Here is a 21,303-nt window from a genome sequence, read left to right on the forward strand (position 1 = left end):
GTGTCATTCAAAGATGTGTGTGTGCGTGTGTATGTGTGTGTTCACTCACTCGTTCTGCAGCTGTGCGATCTGGCTGTCTAGCTCCGCCCCTTTCTGCCTCAGTTGCTCCGCCTCCTGCTCAGGAGAGAGCTGCTGCGCTGCGGACCGCTGCACCTGACACACACACACACACACACACACAGAGACATAGCCTGGTGAACCAGCGCCACCCGCTGGACGGCAAAATCCACATTTAGTCTGGTTTATCAGGCTAACACACACACACACACACCAACACACACACACACACACACACCAACACACACACACACCAACACACACACACACACCCACACACACACACACAGACACGCACGCACGCGCACGAACGCACACACACACGCGCGCGCGTCGCACGCACACACACCAACACACACACACACACATGCGCGTGCGCGCCCACGCAAACACACACACACGTGCGGCACACACACACACACACACACACACACACACACACACACGCGCGCACAAACACAGATAGATAGAAAGGTGAGGCAATAAGGACTGGAGATGGCAAATCCCAATGTTGTAATATTGCAATTCATAGGTCAGCAATGCACTCATGTAAAAAATGTTGTAATATTGCATGTCATAGGTCAGCAATGCACTTGTGTAAATTCTGTTTGAGTTCTGAAATCAGAGGTTTAAGTTTGACCTCTGACCTCATTTGCTACACAAACTGAACACACACACAGACACAGAATGGTCAACAGGCCATTCATGAGGCAGACAGACAGATGGTGTGTGGTGAGACAGATAGGCAGATAAATAGGCAGGCAGACAGACAGGCAGGAAGACACACAGACAGACAGACGGACATACAGACAGACACACACACAAACAGAGTGATGTAGAGAGACAGACTGACAAAGGGATAGACAGAGGAGACAGACAGGAAGACATAGAGATGTGGGGCCTTATTTATAATGGGTGCGTACGCACAAAAGACTGTGCACGCCAAGTTCACCGCAAGGTTTGGTATTTATAGAAAAAGAACTTGGCGGTAAACATGCGCAGCTCCACGCAAAGTTTGACCCATGAGTAGGCCCTAAACAAAAGACCAAACGTGGAAAGCGCGACCTCGGGAGGTAGCTGGAAGAACGACCCGAAATTGGTAGGAGGAAAAATCGGAGTTCACGTGTCACGATAGCCACTTTAACATTAATCCAGTTCGCAACGAAAAACGTGGTTGTTTGTTGTTTGTTTGGTAATGGTGGAAAATACTTAGTAGGCCTACCTGGCCTATCCATAGTCACATGCATGTTTTGTAAGGAAGTAACCGACGCTTCAAATTTTATATTTAGGGTGCATTACATTTGGAAATACCCTACATTTTGTTAATCACTCACGGACGTTTCCAGTATTTGTAGGCTACAATCATTTGTGCGTTCCGACTCTGCAAGGAATTACGCCAACATTTAAGCCAGTTGCAGAATCATCTGCTCGAGTCCCAAGTGCAGCTGTACTACTAATAGAAAGGTAATGGTTGATTTTCTCAGCCATTCGGCATACAGGCAAGCATACAGCCAAGTGCCATACTGATGGACAGCTTCGTTTCTCTTGTTGCATGCCATTTCTTTTGCATGCGGTTCGTCAGCAAATAAGCAGCGGTGTGCATTTCTAAGACAGCTGGCCTTACTGCTAATGCACGTTTATAATACACACATTAAATAAATAGGCCTACAGACTAGAAAATGCCCATGGATGTCATGCTGTCTGTGGATGTGTCGATCGACAGTTGGGGCGTAGCTTTGAACTGAAAACAGACAGCTGCGTGCAGTGACCAACAGTAAACCCAGTACATATGAGGTGCGATGAGACGGCGAATAGATTTTCTACCGGTGAATTTCACATGGGGACATGCCATGTGAGATGTTTCCTTGACGCAGCTATTTTTCCCCTTGTTCACAACTTAATTAATACTGCATGTCCATGACCTGGCAGGTTCATGTCCATGCCATCCTTTTTTTGTTTGTTTGTTTGTTTGTTTTTACCTCTGGTATAGCGTGACCTTTGTGAACATAATCATCCCGTCGCTGCAGTTCGAGGGATTTTGTTTTTTGTATAACTTCCCAAACTTCACTGCTCCACATTGCCCAACGTTCTCTAGGCCTATCTAATAAAACTCTTTGCTCCACATGCAGTAAATAGGCTCTCGTCTGCTTTCCGCACTCCGTCCACAGATATAAATATTCATTTTGGGCGTTTCACTGAATATTCATGGATAATTATGGTGTGTTCACAGGTGCGCACATGTGCCGCAACTTCAGAGTCAGTTGGGATTTATAAAGGGAAATTGACATGGAACGTGCGTGCGCCATGCTTTATAAATCTGAATATTTTCTTGCGCACACACATCCTGAGTTTTCCGCAAAGTTTCATAAATGAGGCCCGTGGTGAGGCAGACAGACAGGCTGACAGACAGGCAGATATATGTACAACCTAGTGAGACAGATAAACAGACAGACGGATATAGTGAGACAGATAAACACAGGTAGACAGGCAGGCAGACAGACAGGCTGACAGACAGGCTGACAAGCAGGCAGAGATATGTACTACCTAGTGAGACAGATAGACAGACAGAGGGATATAGTGAGACAGATAAACACAGGTAGACAGGCAGGCAGACAGATAGACAGACAGACTGACAGAGAGTCAGGCAGGCAGGCAGGCAGGCAGACTAACAGGCAGGCAGGCAAAGAGACAGGCAGACAGACAGATAGACAGATAAAGAGACAGGCAGGCAGGCAGGCAGACAGACAAAGAGACAGACAGGCAGGCAGACAGACAGGCAGGCAGACAGACAGAGAGAAAAAGAGACAGACGATGGTGTGTGTTGTACTTACTGGTGATTTAAAGCCTGAGTGGACACCTCTCCCTCCAGACAACGGAGTCCTGAAACACACACACACACACACACACACACACACACACACACACACACACACCTTATCATGGTAGGTATTGAGTAAGACTAGTAGATGTCTGTGTGTGTGTGTGTGTGTGTGTGTGTGTGTGTGTGTGTGTGTGTGTGTGTGTGTGTGTGTGTGTGTGTCCTTTGAGAACATGAGGACATGATGATCTGAGCTGACACATTACTGTCACTGGTTGAGACACGCAAAACGAACAGCAAATGTCAGACATTGCAAGAGAGCCGCTGTCGCCATCAGTGTGCGTGGGTGTGCGTGCGTGGGTGTGCGTGCGTGTGTGTGTGTGTGTGTGTGTGTGCGTGTGTGCGTGTGTGCGAGCGAGCGAGTGAGTGAGTGAGTGGGTGAGTGGGTGAGTGAGTGAGTGAGTGAGTGAGTGAGTGTGTGTGTGTGTGTGTGTGTGTGTGTGTCATTGCAAGAGAGCCACCGTCGCGCCAGTCCAAGTGCCAATGCCAGTGTTCTAATCTGGGTCAAAGGTCAGATGTGGCCTGCGGTGGAGCAGAGGTCACTGATCAAGAGGTTACTAGAGGTCAAGTGGCTCGCTGAATCAGACAGCAATACCAGCTAGATACAGCAACACAGTCAGATTCAAAACAATAACAATGTATTACTGACTACTTTTATTATACGATTATTGTATTACTAAATATAAGCCTACTACTATATGAAAATTAAAAGAATCAAACCATTCCAAGCAGCATATAAAATGGCAATTAATATAACCAATTAAATGTTAATTAGCCTAATGTTAAAGAACACACAATTGTGGCCTGGTTGTCCAATTCATAACAACCACATTTTAAGGCTATGATCTAGAACTGGGATAATTGGTATGGTAAACACACACAATTCAAAGAATAAGTGGGGGGATAAAAGGACCAGTTCAGTCAATTTCAACATGCAGTTGTAATGCTCACACTATCCTGGACTTGACAGTGCCTGAGGTTTTTTTTTTCTTCAGCCTTTTCCGAGATCCTTGTCATTGTAATGGGAGCAGCGCTTTTGATTACATTTAAAAAAAACATTTTTATTCCCAAAAACATCCAAAAGGTTATACAACATCAGCAGACAACTAGCAAACAGCGGTACTTTTTGGGAAAATATTTGGAGTAGGCCTATGTTTATTTTTTAAAAAAATGTAAACAACCGCTGCCCCCATTAGAATAGCTCATATCTCGGAAAGGGCTTACCTGAAAAATGTGGCATCACCGGGTACTGACAAGTCAAGGGTAGCGTGAGCAATACAACAGCATATTGAAATTGACTGAACTGGTCCTCTAAGCGTATACTGCATCAGGTAATGGTATTCGGAACATATTCCAATTTTTTTTAGCTTGCCTTGCCACTCATTTGTGCTGGGGTTGAGTAAATTTTGAGCTAATGCTTTTCGACCATCACATTTACAAGGGAGTCACCGTCAGTGGCAATGCCAGTGTCCCAGAGGTTACTAGGGGTCAAGTGGATTGCTGAATCAGACAACAACAACAACAACTGCTACACTCAGGGCTCTGAATTAACTTTTTTCATCGACAGCCAAAATGGCTAGTAGATGTTCATTTTACTAGCCAAACACACACTTACCCATGGGTCAAAGTGGCTAGTAAATTGGTCTTTTCTACCAGCCAAACTGAAATTTCACCAGTATTTGGCCAGTTGACTGGTGTTAATTTGGAGCCCTGGCTACACTGTACCGGCCTTGAAACCACTAAACTGATCAGACTAAAAAACAGCTAAACATTACACATTGTATCAGATTTTTAAAAAGCTAACATATTACACTGCATCAGACTCATGAACAGCTAAAATGCTACACTGTATCGGCATTTGAAAGAGCCACACTGCAGGAATCATTAACAGCAACACTGTAACAGATTTACAAGGGAATCACCATCCATACCAAAACCGCCAGTGCCCTGTGTCCTGATCTCGGTGAAAGGTCATCTGTGGTCTAGAGTAAGGAGAGGTCACTGACCCAGAGGTTACTAGAGGTCAAGTGGATCGCTGACTCCAGCCAACTTGCAGACACAGCAGACACAGCTTCACTGTATCAGTGTCTAAAACAGCTAAACTGTAGCCTACACTGCTACACTGTATCTGTATGCCTTTCAAACAGCTACATTCTCCAGGAATCACAAACAGCAACTCTGTACCAGATCCACAGCGACACTGTGTCTGTTTAATTAGAAACAGCAACACTGTGCACTCATGGGTAAGCGGTTAGGCGTCAGATTTGTAACCCAAAGCTTGCCGGTTCGATTCCCGACCCGCCAGGTTGGTGGGGGAAGTACCGTAATTAACCAGTGCCCTCCGCCATCCTCCTCCATGACTGACGTACCCTGAGCATGGTACTATCCCGCCACACTGCTCCCTTGGGGCGCTGAACCCTTGCACGGGTGAGGCATACACGCAATGTCATTGTGTGCACTCTGTGTTAAGTTGGCACCCCATATGTTTAAAATATGGATAAGAACATTTTGATTTGTTTGTGCATCGTTTGTGCACGATTGTGCAGGCAAAATGAGCGTTTGTGCACAAACCGTCAGGTAGTGAGCACTGTGTGTTGTGCAGTGTCACAATGGAAAAGCCAGTTGGAGTTTCCCAGTTGGGATGTCGTGCCGAAAAGCGAGTCCCTGCCAGAACACAAGTGCCTTCATTGAAACCAATGGAAACCAATGACCAATTTTTCAGATATTTTTTTTTACCGATTTTTGCAGACAAATCCGACACAATTTAAGATGGAAAGCCTATCAATGAAGCATCTACATTCCTTCTGGAAGTATTACAAAGAGCTGATTACAATTTGAGTATTATTTCCCTAAAATAATCGAAGAATTGTCATAACAAATTTTACGGTTTCATTTAAATAGCTCATATTAAGTGGAGTACGAGTAATTTTTCATGAGCATATTTTTAGTTCATAAATTATGTCATTCATTCTGCAGAAATTAGTATAATTTTCTCTCAAAAAATGTCATTGGTTTCAATGAGGGCACTCGTGTTCTGGCAGGGACTCGCTTTTCGGCACGACAGGGACTTCACTTCACTGAGGGCCTATCAGACTCAGGACTGACAAATAGACTGCCCTGCCCTCGGAAAATAAAACCTTACAGCCCACGTTCATTCTTGGGTCATTCCACACCAAATCAACAGGAGCCCGCGCACTTCTGAAAATCTGAAAATATTACTGAGTGTACCCATGGTACTTAAGAGAAACACTGTTACTTTATTTGAATGTAAGATGTATACTCTCCATGTTAAAGCCAATTTCACTGGGGGAGGGGGGTGCCCATTTTGTTCACACTCTTTTTTTTGTCAAAGTTCACAAGCCCGTAGCTCAAGAACTAAACCATGTAGGAAGCTCAAATTTGGCATGCTGGTACATAGATAGGAATAGTTTGTTGCAAAACTGTCAGTTTTGGTCTGCATGATCCTGCATCGTCATAGCATTCCCTCAAAGATGATACAAATTGTACTGGAGTTTTTGGCTGTGCTCTGTTTAGGCCTTCAGAAGACATCCCCCTCATTTTTCCCTTTGTAGATGCAAGTAGAAACACTCCCATAAAAATCTATAAATAGAAAGGAAACCCCATCAGTGTTTGACCAGAAGACCTCACAAGTCTGACAAATCATTTTGGGTGTCATTTTCAGAGCACCAGAACACCTTGTGGGATTGTCCACAGATTTTTATTTTATATTTTTCGTCATTCTCCATGAAGTCTTCTTTTTAAAAATGCCAATGAGACTTGTCTTATGTGATGTTTTCTTTTGTAATTTCCACCCTGAACATGGGCAAAATGCAAAAAGAGAGCAACATGATTTTGATAACATTTAATGTAAAGACTAAATAATCAAATGCAAATTTTGCCCAGACATGATCACCCGAGAGTCCCTGTGCAGGGGTGCAGGTATCCCTTTCAATTTCAATGATTTCAGGAGCGTTCAATGTGGGAGCAGGTTTGCACACCAAAAGATACAGTAGGTCAGGCACAAGGAGTCATGTTGTTACTTTTTTTGACCAGCAGATGGCAGCGGAAGAAATGCATAGAAAACATATTGCCCTTAATGTGCATGTTGCCCATGTTGAGGTTGGAAATTACAAAAGAAAACATCACATAAGACAAGTCTCATTTGCATTTTAAAAAAGAAGAATTCATGGAGAATGAAGAAAAAAATAAAATAAAAATCTGTGGACAATCCCACAAGGGGTTCTGGAGCTCTGAAAATGACACCCAAAATGATGTCAGACTTGTGAGGTCTTCTGGTCAAACACTGATGGGGTTTCCTTTCTATTTATAGCTTTTTATGAGAGTGTCCCTACTTGTCTCTACAAGGGGAAAAAATCAAGAGGCTATGTTGGGCACAAATATGTCTTCTGAAGGCCTAAACAGAGCACAGCCAAAAACTCCAGTACAATTTGTATCATCTTTGAGGGAATGCCATGACGATGCAGGATCATACAGACCAAAACTGACATTTCTGCAACAAACTATTCCTATCTATGTACCAGCATGCCAAATTTGAGCTTCCTACATGGTTTAGTTATTGAGCTACGGGCTTGTGAACTTTGACAAAAAAAAGAGTGTGAACAAAATGGGCACCCCCCTCCCCCAGTAAAATTGGCGGACACGGAGAGTATACATCTTACATTCAAATAAATTTACAGTGTTTCTCTTAAGTACCATGGGTACACTTGGTAATATTTTCAGAATCTTTTGAGACCTAAGTGCGCGGGCACTTGTTGATTTGGCGTGGAATGAGCCTCTTGTGATTTGTCATGTGGGCGGCTTTTGAGGGTGCCTTATCTTTCTGATGGTGGTTAAATCAGGCCTATTGTCTAGGTCTTGCTTAAGGATAAAATTACTTTAGAAGTACAGGCAGCTTGCCTGTCATAAGTATCCTCCTGACAACACAAAAGGACATTAACACGAAGTTGAACTGACCAAACTGGAATCAAACACGGTAAATGAGAGACATTCTGCTAAAAGTAGGTTCGGTTTGTTTGTTCTGTTGGCCACACACCAGTGTTTCCCATACATTGAGGAAACTATGGCGGCCCGCCATAGTTTAAATTTGGCCGCCATAGTTTACGAAAATGTAAAAAAAAAAATAAAAAAAAATATATATATATATTTTTTTTTTAACTTTTTTTTTTATTTTTATTTTTTTTAACGATATCCGTTTTTGTTTAAAACGATATGAATTACGATTTTGAATTTCCTTCGCATTTTCCTCCTGTCCTCCTTTCCACATCCTATAGACTCTGTATTGGTTAGATAAGTAGTCCCACCGTAACACAGAATGAGGGGAAAGCATTAGGAAGTGACCGTAAGGGTATTACAGTTGATTCATGTGTGCACACGTGTAACATCGGGTGAGTAACAGAACATGTGCGCAACGATGCGTTATGACACGCTGATATGCGAGGATCTTCGTCCAAATCGCTAGTCGCATGCATCATCGCTAACTGCGTTTACATCGCGTGCCGCGTGTAAGGGAAATGTTAGTTGTTGACATGTATGGAATTCACTTCAATTTGTGCTGTTTCTTGCTTCAGTTGTGGACAAAACGATTGCCCAAACTCACAATAGAAAGCCTTTGCTGTGCTACTGTCCCAGAGAGCTGAAAAAAAAACCTTCATAGAAGAAGTCACACTTAACAGTAGTACAGCAAATAACTCAAACAATCTTTCACTTGGTGATACAAGCATCAAATTTGGTTCAGAGGTGCTTCAGACCCTACTCTTTTAGAAAAGGTCGCTATCCAGGTGAAAAAACAAAATGGTGGCCATTTTCCAAGATGGCCGCCATGCAGATATGAATTAGCAACTGAAACAACTGTTCAAATGGTGATACAAGCACTGGAATTGTCATAGATACTCCTTAGACACACTTCTTTTGAAAAGGCATGCAGGCCACTTGAAATCCAAGATGGCCGTCCATTTTCCTAGATGGCCACAATACATATAATTGGAATTGGTTATGGGACAAAAAGGGCACTACTGTTACGGAGCTGACAAAAGCGTGAAACTTTGCACGATGCTTCCTTAGGACCCCCTCAATGATTTAAGCCTAGGAGCCCAAGTGAAATGCTCAATTTTCATATCAATCAAGTGAATATCAATCATATCAATATGCACATGTACATATCATGTGTCAGCTTGGATTATCTACCTCTATAAGGTCATTACAAAATATATATTGATTTGTGTTCAGATATGTATATCTCAAGTCCTAAGTGTACTGTGGAGTGATAGGGGCCTTTATGCTTGGGAAATTATGAATAATCAATGTGCAATACACCATACAGTATATTGACAAATACTTTATGTATTGTATGTATTAGCAAAATGGTTTTCTGGTCTACTTTGTGCTTAAACTTAGATGACATGTTGGCTACCTAACCACTTAATGTATTGATTGCTTGTTATTTTTTATTTGTGCGTGTGGTCCTTTGTTTAAAACATATCTGCCTACCTTCCCTCTCTCACACACTCAAGTCTTTCAAAAACTTTAAACAACAGCATGTGGAAATGCCATTGGCTTTGGAGGGATACAGCTGTCAAAGTAGCCTACAAGTCATCAAGACTATACTGTACTGTACTGTGGCGTAGTGTACTCTGCTATACTGTACTGTACTGTACTCTACTGTACTGTACTATACTGTACTGTACGGTACTGTACTGTACTGTAATGTGATATACCACACTGTACTGTACTGCACCGTACTATATGCTACTGTACTTTTACTTTACTATACTGCACCGTAGGCTACTGTTGTATGCTACTGTACTGTACTGTACTGCACCGTACTGTATGCTACTGTACTGTGCTGTACTGTAGTGTACTGTACTGTACTGTACTGTACTATACTCTACTGTACTGTAATGTACTTTACTATACTGCTCCGTACTGTATGCTACTGTACTGTACTGCAATGTACTGTACTACACTCTACTGTACTGTATGCTACTGTACTTTACTGTACTGCACCATACTGTATGTTACTGTACTGTGCTGTACTGTACTGTATGCTACCTAACTTTACTGTACTGCACCGTACTGTATGCTACTGTACTGTACTGTACTGTATGCTACTTAACTTTACAGTACTGTACCAGAGATATTCTATAGAGATATGCCAACATAATAGGTTTCTATGGGCACCTAACGTGACCAGGTTCCGGTCTGCCTAAAGGGGCGTGTCATAATGCTCCTACAATGAATAGAACAGTCCTTAGGTCTGCCTAAGGGGGGGCATAATAGAACCAGGAAACAATGGGCCAATGGAACCTCTCTCTCTCTACTCTCTCTGACTGTACCTTACTGTATGCTACTTAACTTTACTGTACTGCACCGTACTGTATGCTACTGTACTGTACCGTACTGTATGCTGCTTAACTTTACTGTACTGTACCGTACTGTATGCTACTGTACTGTGCTGTACTGTAGTGTACTGTACTGTACTATACTCTACTGTACTGTAATGTACTTTACTGTACTGTACTGTACTGTATGCTACTGTACTGTACCGTACTGTATGCCACTGTACTGTACCGTACTGTATGCCACTGTACTGTGCTGTAGTGTACTATACTCTACTGTATTATACTCTACTGTACTGTACTTTACTATACGGCACCATACTGTATGCTACTGTACTTTACTGTACTGTACAGTACAACTACACAGAACTGAAACATTTAGAGCATTCTGAGGTCATGTACAATATGATGCAAAAAGATGTAGTGGGAATGAGTTATGTTACTGTTACCACTCAAAATCTTGAAGGTTAAAAAATCATATGGCATTTGGTGTGTGTGTATATATATATTAGGGGTGGGCATAGATTAATTTTTTTAATCTAGATTAATCTCACTGTAATTATCCCTATACTGCACGGTGTTGCCATATGGCAACATACCACTCTTTTGGCATTTCTTGGTATTTAAATATAAATAATAGACACTGATTGGTTTTCATATTGAAACTGTGGCCTTGTTTTATCCAATTATGTGGTTTGTTGACATCACATGACACCACACACTGCCCCAGGCTCGCTCTTTCCCTCACTGTACATGAATGTGTCTCCTTGACAGATTGCTCTGCCATTGGCCAAGATTTTTCACACTTTTTGCAATATTTACACAATTTAAAAAAATATTGGGATGATCTATAGTTAGTCATGATCTGTTTTCACCATTTGTTTTGTTTTCAACTACAATTATTTCCTTTTTATGTTGAAAAATAGGTATGTTGCCATACGGCAACATTGTGCGGTAATGGAACAAGACGGTCAATAGGGAAAGTGTATTGATACATATACCCAATTCTAATTGATTGATTAATTGATTTATTTATTGATTGAATGATTGATAACTGATAATATTTATAATTAATGCAATGGCAGTCTATAATGAACATTAAAAATGTTATAATAGGTGTACAGAACTGTTTTATGAGCTTTCACTCTGAGTACATGCAGAAAAGCGAACAAGGCCTATGCAGCCTCCCCAGACTGCCAGAGGTATACAACAAAAATCCCCAAACCCCAGATTAGAGCATAAAGCTACTGTCATCTTGACCATTTTAAGCCTACAAAATGTTTTGACTTCATTTGTCTGTTATAAATAGGCTAATTCACACAACATTTGTGCAAATCTGTCAACCCGATCAAAAATGATTGTACAAGGTCAACCATTTTGAGAGTCAGCCATTTTAAAAGCATAATCTCCACATTTCAAACAGCTCATAAACCAATTATATCATTAACACATAAGATTTACTGCAAATCCAAGCACCCATTGAAAAGTTGTGGCGTAAACAAAAGGTAGGCCGTCTCGAAAGATTGCCAACTTCAAAGTCAGCCATCTTGAAAGTCAGCTATCTTGAAAGCACTGGCCTCACAATTTTACATGGCTTATTTACTCATTATAGAGTGTTATCACACAAGGTTTAGTGTAAATCCAAGCATCCATTCAAAAGTTATGACAAATAACCTGTCGGTTATGTTGAAAGATGCCGGGCCCGCAAATCGGCCATCTTGAATGTCGGCCATCTTGAAAGTGTTGGCTTCCGAAATTAAATCAGTTCATGTACATATTATAGACAGTTACCATACACATTTTTGTGCAAATCTATGCACAGATATTGTGTTAATACCTAATGTATTCATTGGTGGTTGGTCAATGTAATACCACTGAAATACTGTTTTTCGGAGATATAATAAACAGTATTCACTTGTTCTCTCAATGGCAAAAATGTGTTAAATAACTCCCTTGAACTTGTGGGTAAACTTTCAATGTTTTTGTGAGATAAAAACAATTACATTTCTATCAAATAATCCATAATGTTGTATGACCCTTGTTTGGTCTTGGAGTAAAAATGTACACTGGATCCTTTCCGTAACTGCACAATGTTGCCATATGGCAACAAACCTAAAAGTACCCCCCCAAAAAACTTTTTTTTGAAAAAAATTGCAAATATGTCTTAAGAAGTTCATTTTATGTGACAAAAACCACAGCAAGATTTTTTTCCATGATGGGATAATAATGCGTGCAGTATAGGGTTATGAAATTAATTTAGATTAATCTAGATTAATCTATATCAAAATGGCTCATTCAGAATAGGCACGATAGCGAAATAATGCCGAAAAAACCTTGGGGTTTCTTAAGACAGATGGCGCATTAGACCAGAGCTCATCTTTTTTTCCAAAATGCATCTCATCTTCAAAAAATGGTCATTATGATGCTTGGAGATGAAAAAATCACAGAAATATGTGTAAAGTGTGTCCAATATTTTAGGAAGCATTTACAGTTATAAGATACTGAAATTTCAAAATGAACAGCGCTATAAGTTGTAGAGGCAAATACAGATAAATCTATCAAACATTTAGGCTATTTAAACAATATTACCTCAACAATTCAGCATTTCATTTCTAATGGGGGGAGAGAGAGAGAGAGAGAGAGAGAGAGAGAGAGAGAGAGAGAGAGAGAGAGAGAGAGAGAGAGAGAGAGAGAGAGAGAGAGAGAGAGAACCCTTAGCAAAAAGAAGTTTATTCAAGTGTACTATGAGTAGGCCCTATACTTATTTTATACTGAAATCGAGTAAGTATACTTGAAGGTTACTTTTTCTAAACTATATTTTATATACTTGTGAAAAGTATACTGAAGTATACTTGGCTTATACTTAAAAGTATAAACTGAAGTCTAAGATGAAGTAGAACCAAAGTATACTAGACTTACACTTATATTTTTATACTAAAACTTATACTTAAGTATACTTTTTACATTAGTCTGAAAGAAGTCCTAATACTTCAAGTGCATAACAAGTACCTAGCCTACAAGTCATTGACTTGTGTTTAACATTTAATTTATTTATTAATATAGGCTAATACTGGAGTTTAACACTTTTAAGTACAAAGTAAGGGTGCTCAATTCATCTTTATAGGCCCACCAAGAATTTCTCCTTTTTGAACTCTCTGACATGTCACCCTAATGTGTGCATTGCAAAATGTTGAGCAAAACTGTGCTCTTACCCTTCACTTTACTGGTGCAATGTGCCATTAATGAAGATCAGGCTGGTCCACTTGAGCCATGAAACTTCCCACACTAAAATGACAGGTGTCTCAGTTATTTTGTGTAACCCCTCCATGTGATGATTTTCTACAAAAAAAAAAAAAAAAAAAAAAAAAATTCTCTGGCAGGGGTCAAGAGCGGAAGTGACATATTTATGTTGCATTTTTCATGCGAAAATGTGCCCTGACCAAAACAATCCCTATCCCCAACGTCAGTAAAGAAATGTTTTTATCATTATCATTATTATTATTTTAAAATGTGCCCAAATAAAATAAATCCTAAACCTAACCGTCAGTAACTTCGGGTATCCACGACCCAACCGCGTTTGCAGTTCTGCCCATGGTCCTGCCCCATACCTGGCAGCCAATGGGGGCGGCCCAATTTCAAATTAGGGCTCACCGCGCGTGTCGTTCGCAAAAAATAACTGCCGCTGCTGAAGAGAAGCAAAGAAGACCACCGAGCTGGAGAAGAGCTAAAAAACGCAATTTATAGATTACAATGGCATTTGCCAATTATTATATCAAGGACAAGACTGTGGAAGATGGGAAGATTTCATGAATAAGTCCTGACGACCAGCAATTATGTCCAACAACAGTAATCACTCAGTGCCCTGATCTGGAAGAAGACGAATGGATGGAGATAAAGGGGGAGATTAACGGCAGAAAAAAATCAAACGGCCCAGCCTTTTTTCCTGGAAAGGTTTTGATGACTGCGGGTAAGTTGTGAATTGTATTGATTCTCAGTTAGCTCAATAGCATTGTTCTCAAAGTGGGGTCTGGACATAAAGCCAGCCTACCTAGCTAAGTGACAGTTGACCATGCAGCAAGACAGCTGTTTAACCACTCACTCACAACTCAGTGACAACAATGTCAACGAAAATTGCGTTTTGGCTCTAGTGCCAGATATAATGCAAGTGGCAAGAGATCATTCTACACTTGCAAGAAGTGGTCCAATATTATTTTGTGGCTGTCTGGTTGTGCTTAGCTCTATATGCTAACCGTTAGCTTACCCGGCTAGCTTAAAACATTGACTGATCCAATGGTAAAAGTTAGTGGTGCATTTTTTTATCCGTTCGTGTTAAGCATTAGGCCTACATATTACAGTTACAGTCACAGTCTCTTTAGATTCACCAAAAACTATGTTTAAAGCCGCTCGGATGCTTGTCGTGTTTTCTGAATATTGTATCTCCCCTCGAATGCAAAATGTTCAGAAAAAACATGGCGGAGGTCTGTGTGGCTACCTTATTTTTGTTGTTGTTGACAATCTAAAAAGTCTGACTCATCGTCGTGGCACCTGTCCCTGCCTAATTAGCTTCACTTCCAGTCACGGTCCAGTCAACAGAAATGACCAATCCAATGTGTTAAAGTGGTCTCAAAACAGAATAATAACACAAAGCTTTTGTTGTCTTGTTTTCATCCCCTTTACAGAGCTTCCAGGGGTGCATCCCAATATGTGACCTTGCCTCCTCCACTTGCCTCCTCCACTTGCTTCTCGTCATGATGACATCACTGACAACAGCATTATATTTCAATATCTTGCAAAAGCTCAATTATAAAGTCTTTTTCTCATTTGCAATTGGGATGGTGAATGAAAAACAATCCCTCAAAAAGTGTTGTGGCGAGGCTGACAGCTGGGAAACTTTATCGTTTTCTCCACGGAGGAGGGGCCAGGAGGAGGGACGAGGAGACAAGCACAAGTGGAGGAGGCAAGGACACATATTGGGATGCACACCAGGAGTAGTAGTGACAAGGCCCCAACACCTCCATCAACCTGGTCAACACACCATCTGGAGATTGCCTAGCTTCTGCACAGAGCTCTCAAGTGTTATCTGAGCCTGATGATATGGTAAATACATAAACATGTATTAATAGTGTTGTGTTTATTAATGTGGGGAAATGTTTACAACAGTGTTCCTCTACACCTTTTGATTTTACACATCAGTTAGAAAGAAAGCATGTTCAACTGTACTGGATGTAGTATTCGTGATATATTTGGGGACGTCATCATACCATTTCCTAATCTATCATGTTATGGAGGTAGTTTATAGACTATAGGCCAATCCATGTTCACTGCACTGAAACAAAAAAGATACATTTTCATTATTTGCCCATTGTTTTTAAATTGTAGGCCTACATGATAAGCCATCTCCCCTACAATTGCGTGTTTATTGTGGACCATGAATAAGAATAACATTTAGGTAATGTTTTTGTTCTGTATGTGTGTTTGCATTCACAGCTCATGCCCAGGCGAAATTCCCTGACCACCATGCAAGATGTGAGACGAATAATAAGACAGAAGTACAACAACAGAGCTACACCAAGCAAGTAAACGAAAAGAAGTCCTAAATGTCAAAATGTTATGTAAAAATAATTATGAAATAAAAAATAAATCAAACTTATTTTCAACATTGTGTCTTCTGATTTTGTAAATACATCACACTCAGTGCACTGTTCATTTAGTATGAGTAAACTTTAAGAATAAGGAGTCTATTTCAAGTATATAAACCATAATCTACAATATATGATGAATAAACATAAAGTATACTTGTAGTAAACTAGTAAAATAACCAAAGTTCATATAAAGTACACTTGAGGAATACTACAATAAACTAGAAACATGAACTGGAAGTATATAACCAGTACAGTGGCAGTATATAAATAAGTACACTTGTAGTATACTTCAAGTATTCAAGAGGGATACACCAAGCATTGATGAATGTACTTGAAAGTGTACTTTTTGTAAACTTGAAATGAACTTATAAGTATACTTTTATAAACTTAAAATGTTCCAATTTAGTATAAAGTAGTATTAAATTAGTATACTTTCTAGTATACTGAAAGTACATGGTCTCAAGTATACTTGGTATACTTATACTTGTACTTAAGTATACTTAACAAAATATACTTTAAGTTTACTTCTTTTTGCTAAGGGAATCTGAAAAGGAGCAGCGGCTCCTTTAAGAGAGGGAGGAACTCTGCGCGTAGTAGGCACAGCAGCCCTCAGCAGAGCCAGGCTACTGGATATTCCTATCTAGAACCTACAGCACTGGCACACGGCGATTTGACAGTTGTTCTCAGAGTTAGAATGCCAGATGAGTTACAACTCGACATGAATTCAGTTTGCATAAAAAAAAAGTCAAGCGCGACAACCGCAAGGTTTATTACCGTCGGACATGAGAATATCTCACTGAATCGCAAATGTGCGCTATTGCAGCACAAACATTCAGCGAGAGTAGATATTGACAGTTTCAGTTTGACAATCTTCAAAATGCATAGGACTATCACACGGAATGTTTTGCAATTATAGCACAGGCAAGATTTCTGGAAGTTGTTTATGTATTCTATGCAATGTGTGAGGAAATGTAGGCTATGTCGGGCTGGTAGCTACTCACACACAATAATGTCTCTATGCTTCACCTCAAACAATAACGTCTCTTTAGTCTACCACTTATGAAAAAGCACTCAAACAACAACTACCACGGCAGAGGGATTAATGTTTTCAGCTGCAAACACTTCATATTTAGTAGGTCTGCTGAAACAACAGGTGGAGAGAGGAGAAGCGACTGGAGCGCAGTCTAAAAGCGTCTGTCAATAGAGTTCTTCAGCGGAAGCGGAAGCATGTAGTAGATTGTAGTCTTTCATGTTAGCATTTAAGGACGTCCTGGTTCCTATCGGCTTCCGGCCTCCATTGGGAATGAATAGGGGTAAATTTCAAATAAGCTCCGAGTGCAAGCACGCGCTTAGCGAACCCCCGCAAACTGTCGAGGGTGTTAAAAATAGGCTGTAGGTATGACATGGTTGATCATTTTGTGTCAAACTTCGACATAAATACGATGTTGCGTCCATATGCTAAACCCGGAAGCTTTTGGTGACTACAGAAGCGGCGCCTGTATCTAACGGCATGTACGTGCGGAAGGTTGTACCCATGGCAACCAAAGGAAAGTATGTAGTTCGGAAGTTTTAATGATCAGAAAGGGGTTAGCAATATTGAATTATAATCGTCGTGATTTAACATGTGAATACACCAACATGGTGATACGATCCCTTCCACTAATGAGAAAGGGATGCGGGGACACGCTAATGTTCGTTGTTGCCGTGCAACTTATATTTTTGCCAAACCTGAATCTCTATGGCGTTTTGCAATGTAAAAAATCGCCATGGAACCGGTAGTCCAAACGCCGCATACAAGTTGACGTCAACGCTGAAGAGCTCTATTAAACGCTATGGTGACGTGCATACCCAAACTCCAAACCTATATTTTGAGAATAGATTAACGTGCGATATTTTCTTTATCGCGCGACAAGAGTCTCACATTATCGCAGCACGTTAACGCCGATAACGGCCCACCACTAATATATATATATATATATATATATATGAAAATATATATGTATATATATATATACCTTATGAGAATTGTTTTTTAACATAGATATTTCTCTTAAAGGTGGCGAAGACCTACGGTAGGTAACATGTTGTCCATCAGCTGTCATTTTTGAAGTAGCAATTGAAATACTCAATGATTACACAATGAATGACACAAGTACTAGGTGAGGACTTGTTTGCAAATTCAGGAGGAAAAAAACAATTCTCACACCTCTGCCTACTTACTCAACACCTACTTAGAAATCATTCCCATTTGATTTGAACTGAAGATATAGCCTACATGTACTGTATATTGAGTGATCTGTAATGCCATTCTTAAAGACTGAAATGCAGTCACTATAGATATAATGCTACTTGTGAAAATTTAGAATTAGGTGATCTTATGGGTTCTTCATACACATGGAGAGGTATTGTCCTTTACCCTCTCTCATACACATTAAAACATATCTGTTATGGAAATTAGAGGATGGAGAACCTGCTACCTTGGACATCATCTTGACACTTCCCAATTCAGATGCAGCTGAGCGAGCATTAGCAGCAGTCTATTCTCACCATAGTTTTAGTGTGGGAAATGCTCATTTTAATTCAGACCAAGAATTTTCTCAACATTTTCACAATGTTACATTTGCTGTCAAACATGTAAGCACAGACTCACCCATACTTTCACACTATGAACATTTTTGTAGTTGCAGCAATCTGGTCAAGCAGGCTACCCCTGCCCTTGCTTCATCTCTGCTGAGTTCGGGACTATATTAACATCGTCAGCTAAGTAAAATGTCATGTAATAACAAGGTAATGCATGACATATTGTATATGACATGGTAGAATATTTTTCTTTTTCTGAGGGCTCCGAGGCTAGAATTACAGCATATACCCTAAAGAAACACCATGCAAAGTTTGGTGCTTTTGTCACTTCCGTAACGGTATCTGTATTATATCTGTATTGCGGACATCTTGAAAAATGGCCGCCATCTTGTTTTTCCATCTGGATAGCAACCTTTTCAGGGAAAGTAGCTCCTGAAGCACCTGTGAACCAAATTTGGTGCTTGTATCACCAAGTGAAAGATTCTTATGGAATATTGACTTAACATCCTTCACTGTGTTAACCAATCCAATGAGTTCTCTCATTTCTCTCTCTCTCTCTCTCTCTCTCTCTCTCTCTCTCTCATTTCTCTCTCTCTCTCTCTCTCTCTCTCTCTCTCTCTCTCTCTCTCTCTCTCTCTCTCTCTCTCTCTCATAACAAATGGTGAACCTCTGAGCCCTTTTTAATTTGTAGCCTATACCACTGAAGGCATGATAATGCTTCATCATATTTTAGAAATAGGGCCTATGTGCCTTTTATATACCAAATGTTTATCATTTTGAAAATTGTTTCAGTTGTTTATGACTTGTGTATGACTGAAATTATCTCTGCATACTATCAGTGCTGCATTGCTTTGTAAAGATAGGCTATTCAACACACTTAAAAAACACACTGAAAAGATACGGCCATAGTAGCCTACTGAAAACATTTTGTTCATAATAATGGTGATTAATAAATGGTGGTCTTAAATTTTCATACTGACATCCTTGAATTTGACTTGGTAGATCACGGCAGACCATCAACTTCAAAAGTAGATCTTGGTTAAAAAAAGGTTGGGCACCCCTGCTATAGAGAGAACCACAAGTGCTTGAAAGACAGGGATCAAAAGCCTAGTCAAGTTGTTGTAGTTTACTTGGGTTTGGGAGCAATATAAAAAACCTTCAGAGAAGGGACAGTTGGGATGAGTTTACTAACACTCTCTAGGCTTTGTTTTACAGTTGTAATGAGTTTGGTGACAGACCTTCATTGACACAGCAGAGGAGACATCGGGCTGCATATAGAAATTAATGTGTAATGAATGTGAATATAGACATAAATGTGTAATATGTTGTTCAGCCCTTTTAATGGGAGGAATTTGGAAAAAACTGGCCCTGTGACCAGCACCCCTCATGTAGAATGTGTACGCCTACAGATATGTGTGGGGGAAAAGGCATAGCCTACCCTCTAAGACCCTTTTTGTCTATGCGTTAACAATTTCACAGTGCTCTTAAATTCTTATCTCTGCTCCTATTTTGTTTTATTATTGTTTCCCAAACCCCTGCATGAGGGACGAATGAAACTGTGTTGTAAACAGAAATTATTCACTGTACTGCATTTTTTGACAATGACAATGTACTACTATTATACAAGTCATGGGTAAAATCTTATGTAGCCTTATTTCTCAAAATATAAATGGCTGAAATATAGGCCCAGGCCTACAGTTTCTCCATGCGCCAATGTCATACTGTAGTCATTGTTTTGCCGTTTTGCATTTACGCTGCAAGAATACCCCCCCCCCCCCCCAAAAGGCCCGTGTGAGAACCCCCCCCCCCCCCGGACAAAATAAACCCCGGCTGCCCCCATAGTTTCCAAAATTTCTGTGGGAAACACTGCACACACACACACACACACACACACACACACACACACACTCACACGTCTGGGCTGGCCGCGGTATTACTGCAAGAGATGATCCATTCACGTCAAGCATGTCATGTCACCTGTTAGCAATAGCCACCCAGTTTCAGCATGTCATCATTACCTTCGCAAAAAGCTCCGTGCTGCAATGCCCCCTCTTCTCGGCGTGGCATGACAACTGGGAGTCTCTTGCTGTCCGCTGTCGGCCTCCATTGCGCATAAACAGTCACCACAGTTCGTGATTGAAATCTTTCCCATTACCACTCTGTTTACAATTTTAAACATGCACTTCTGCAACACAGACTCCCGCCTATTCTGCGACGCCTGTGTCTCATTGGTGTACGCGAGTAGGAATTCGATTTTGATTGGATGAGTGCACGGAGCAAAACGGAAGTGATCACAAATCTAAATAAGTAAAAGAGTTGCCTACCTCGTGAGATCCCCTTTACAGCCGTAGTGGTTTACAACCAAACCAAACTGTGCTGGAAAATAATCGCTATTGATAATTTCAACAAATCGAGTTTTATATTTAAGAGTCAAGTCCATTTCGTGTGAGACAGTTGTTTACTTTGCACATACGCTGCACTGCCACCACGTATATACCACCAGATGACGCTACAAACCTTTCTATCGTGTCTGTAACTCAGAGGCTGCTGTTAGGCCTAGGCCTACTACTGCTGTAAAGATATTGCTTACAGTAATACAGATTAAGATGATCATTTGAAAATATAGATGGGCCTACTACATTGTAACTTGATCATTATTAAAGTAATAATAATAATCATTATAAAATAATTTTAATAATAATAAAAACACAATTAGTTTCTCAAGTCAAATCTGTCTGATCTCTAGGCCTACAGAAAATATAGGCCTACCGATAGGTCCACAAAAGAAGGC

At 40.5% G+C, this 21,303-nt stretch overlaps 1 protein-coding gene across 1 annotated transcript in view; it reads right to left on the reverse strand.

Moving 5' to 3' along the window:
* swi5 (SWI5 homologous recombination repair protein) overlaps positions 1-20,979 on the reverse strand; it is a 28,116-nt gene extending 7,137 nt beyond the window's left edge. The window contains exons 1-3 of the mRNA XM_063211383.1: positions 20,837-20,979; positions 2,889-2,937; positions 50-153 (exon numbers count right to left, since the gene is read on the reverse strand). Of these exons, the coding sequence (XP_063067453.1) occupies positions 50-153; positions 2,889-2,937; positions 20,837-20,952 (269 nt within the window). The 5' untranslated portion in view covers positions 20,953-20,979. The remainder of the gene's footprint in view (positions 1-49; positions 154-2,888; positions 2,938-20,836) is intronic.
* Between the last annotated feature and the right edge of the window lie 324 nt (positions 20,980-21,303).

Source organism: Engraulis encrasicolus, chromosome 11, assembly GCF_034702125.1.
Source record: "Engraulis encrasicolus isolate BLACKSEA-1 chromosome 11, IST_EnEncr_1.0, whole genome shotgun sequence".
In the NCBI taxonomy this organism is placed as follows: Eukaryota; Metazoa; Chordata; class Actinopteri; order Clupeiformes; family Engraulidae; genus Engraulis; species Engraulis encrasicolus.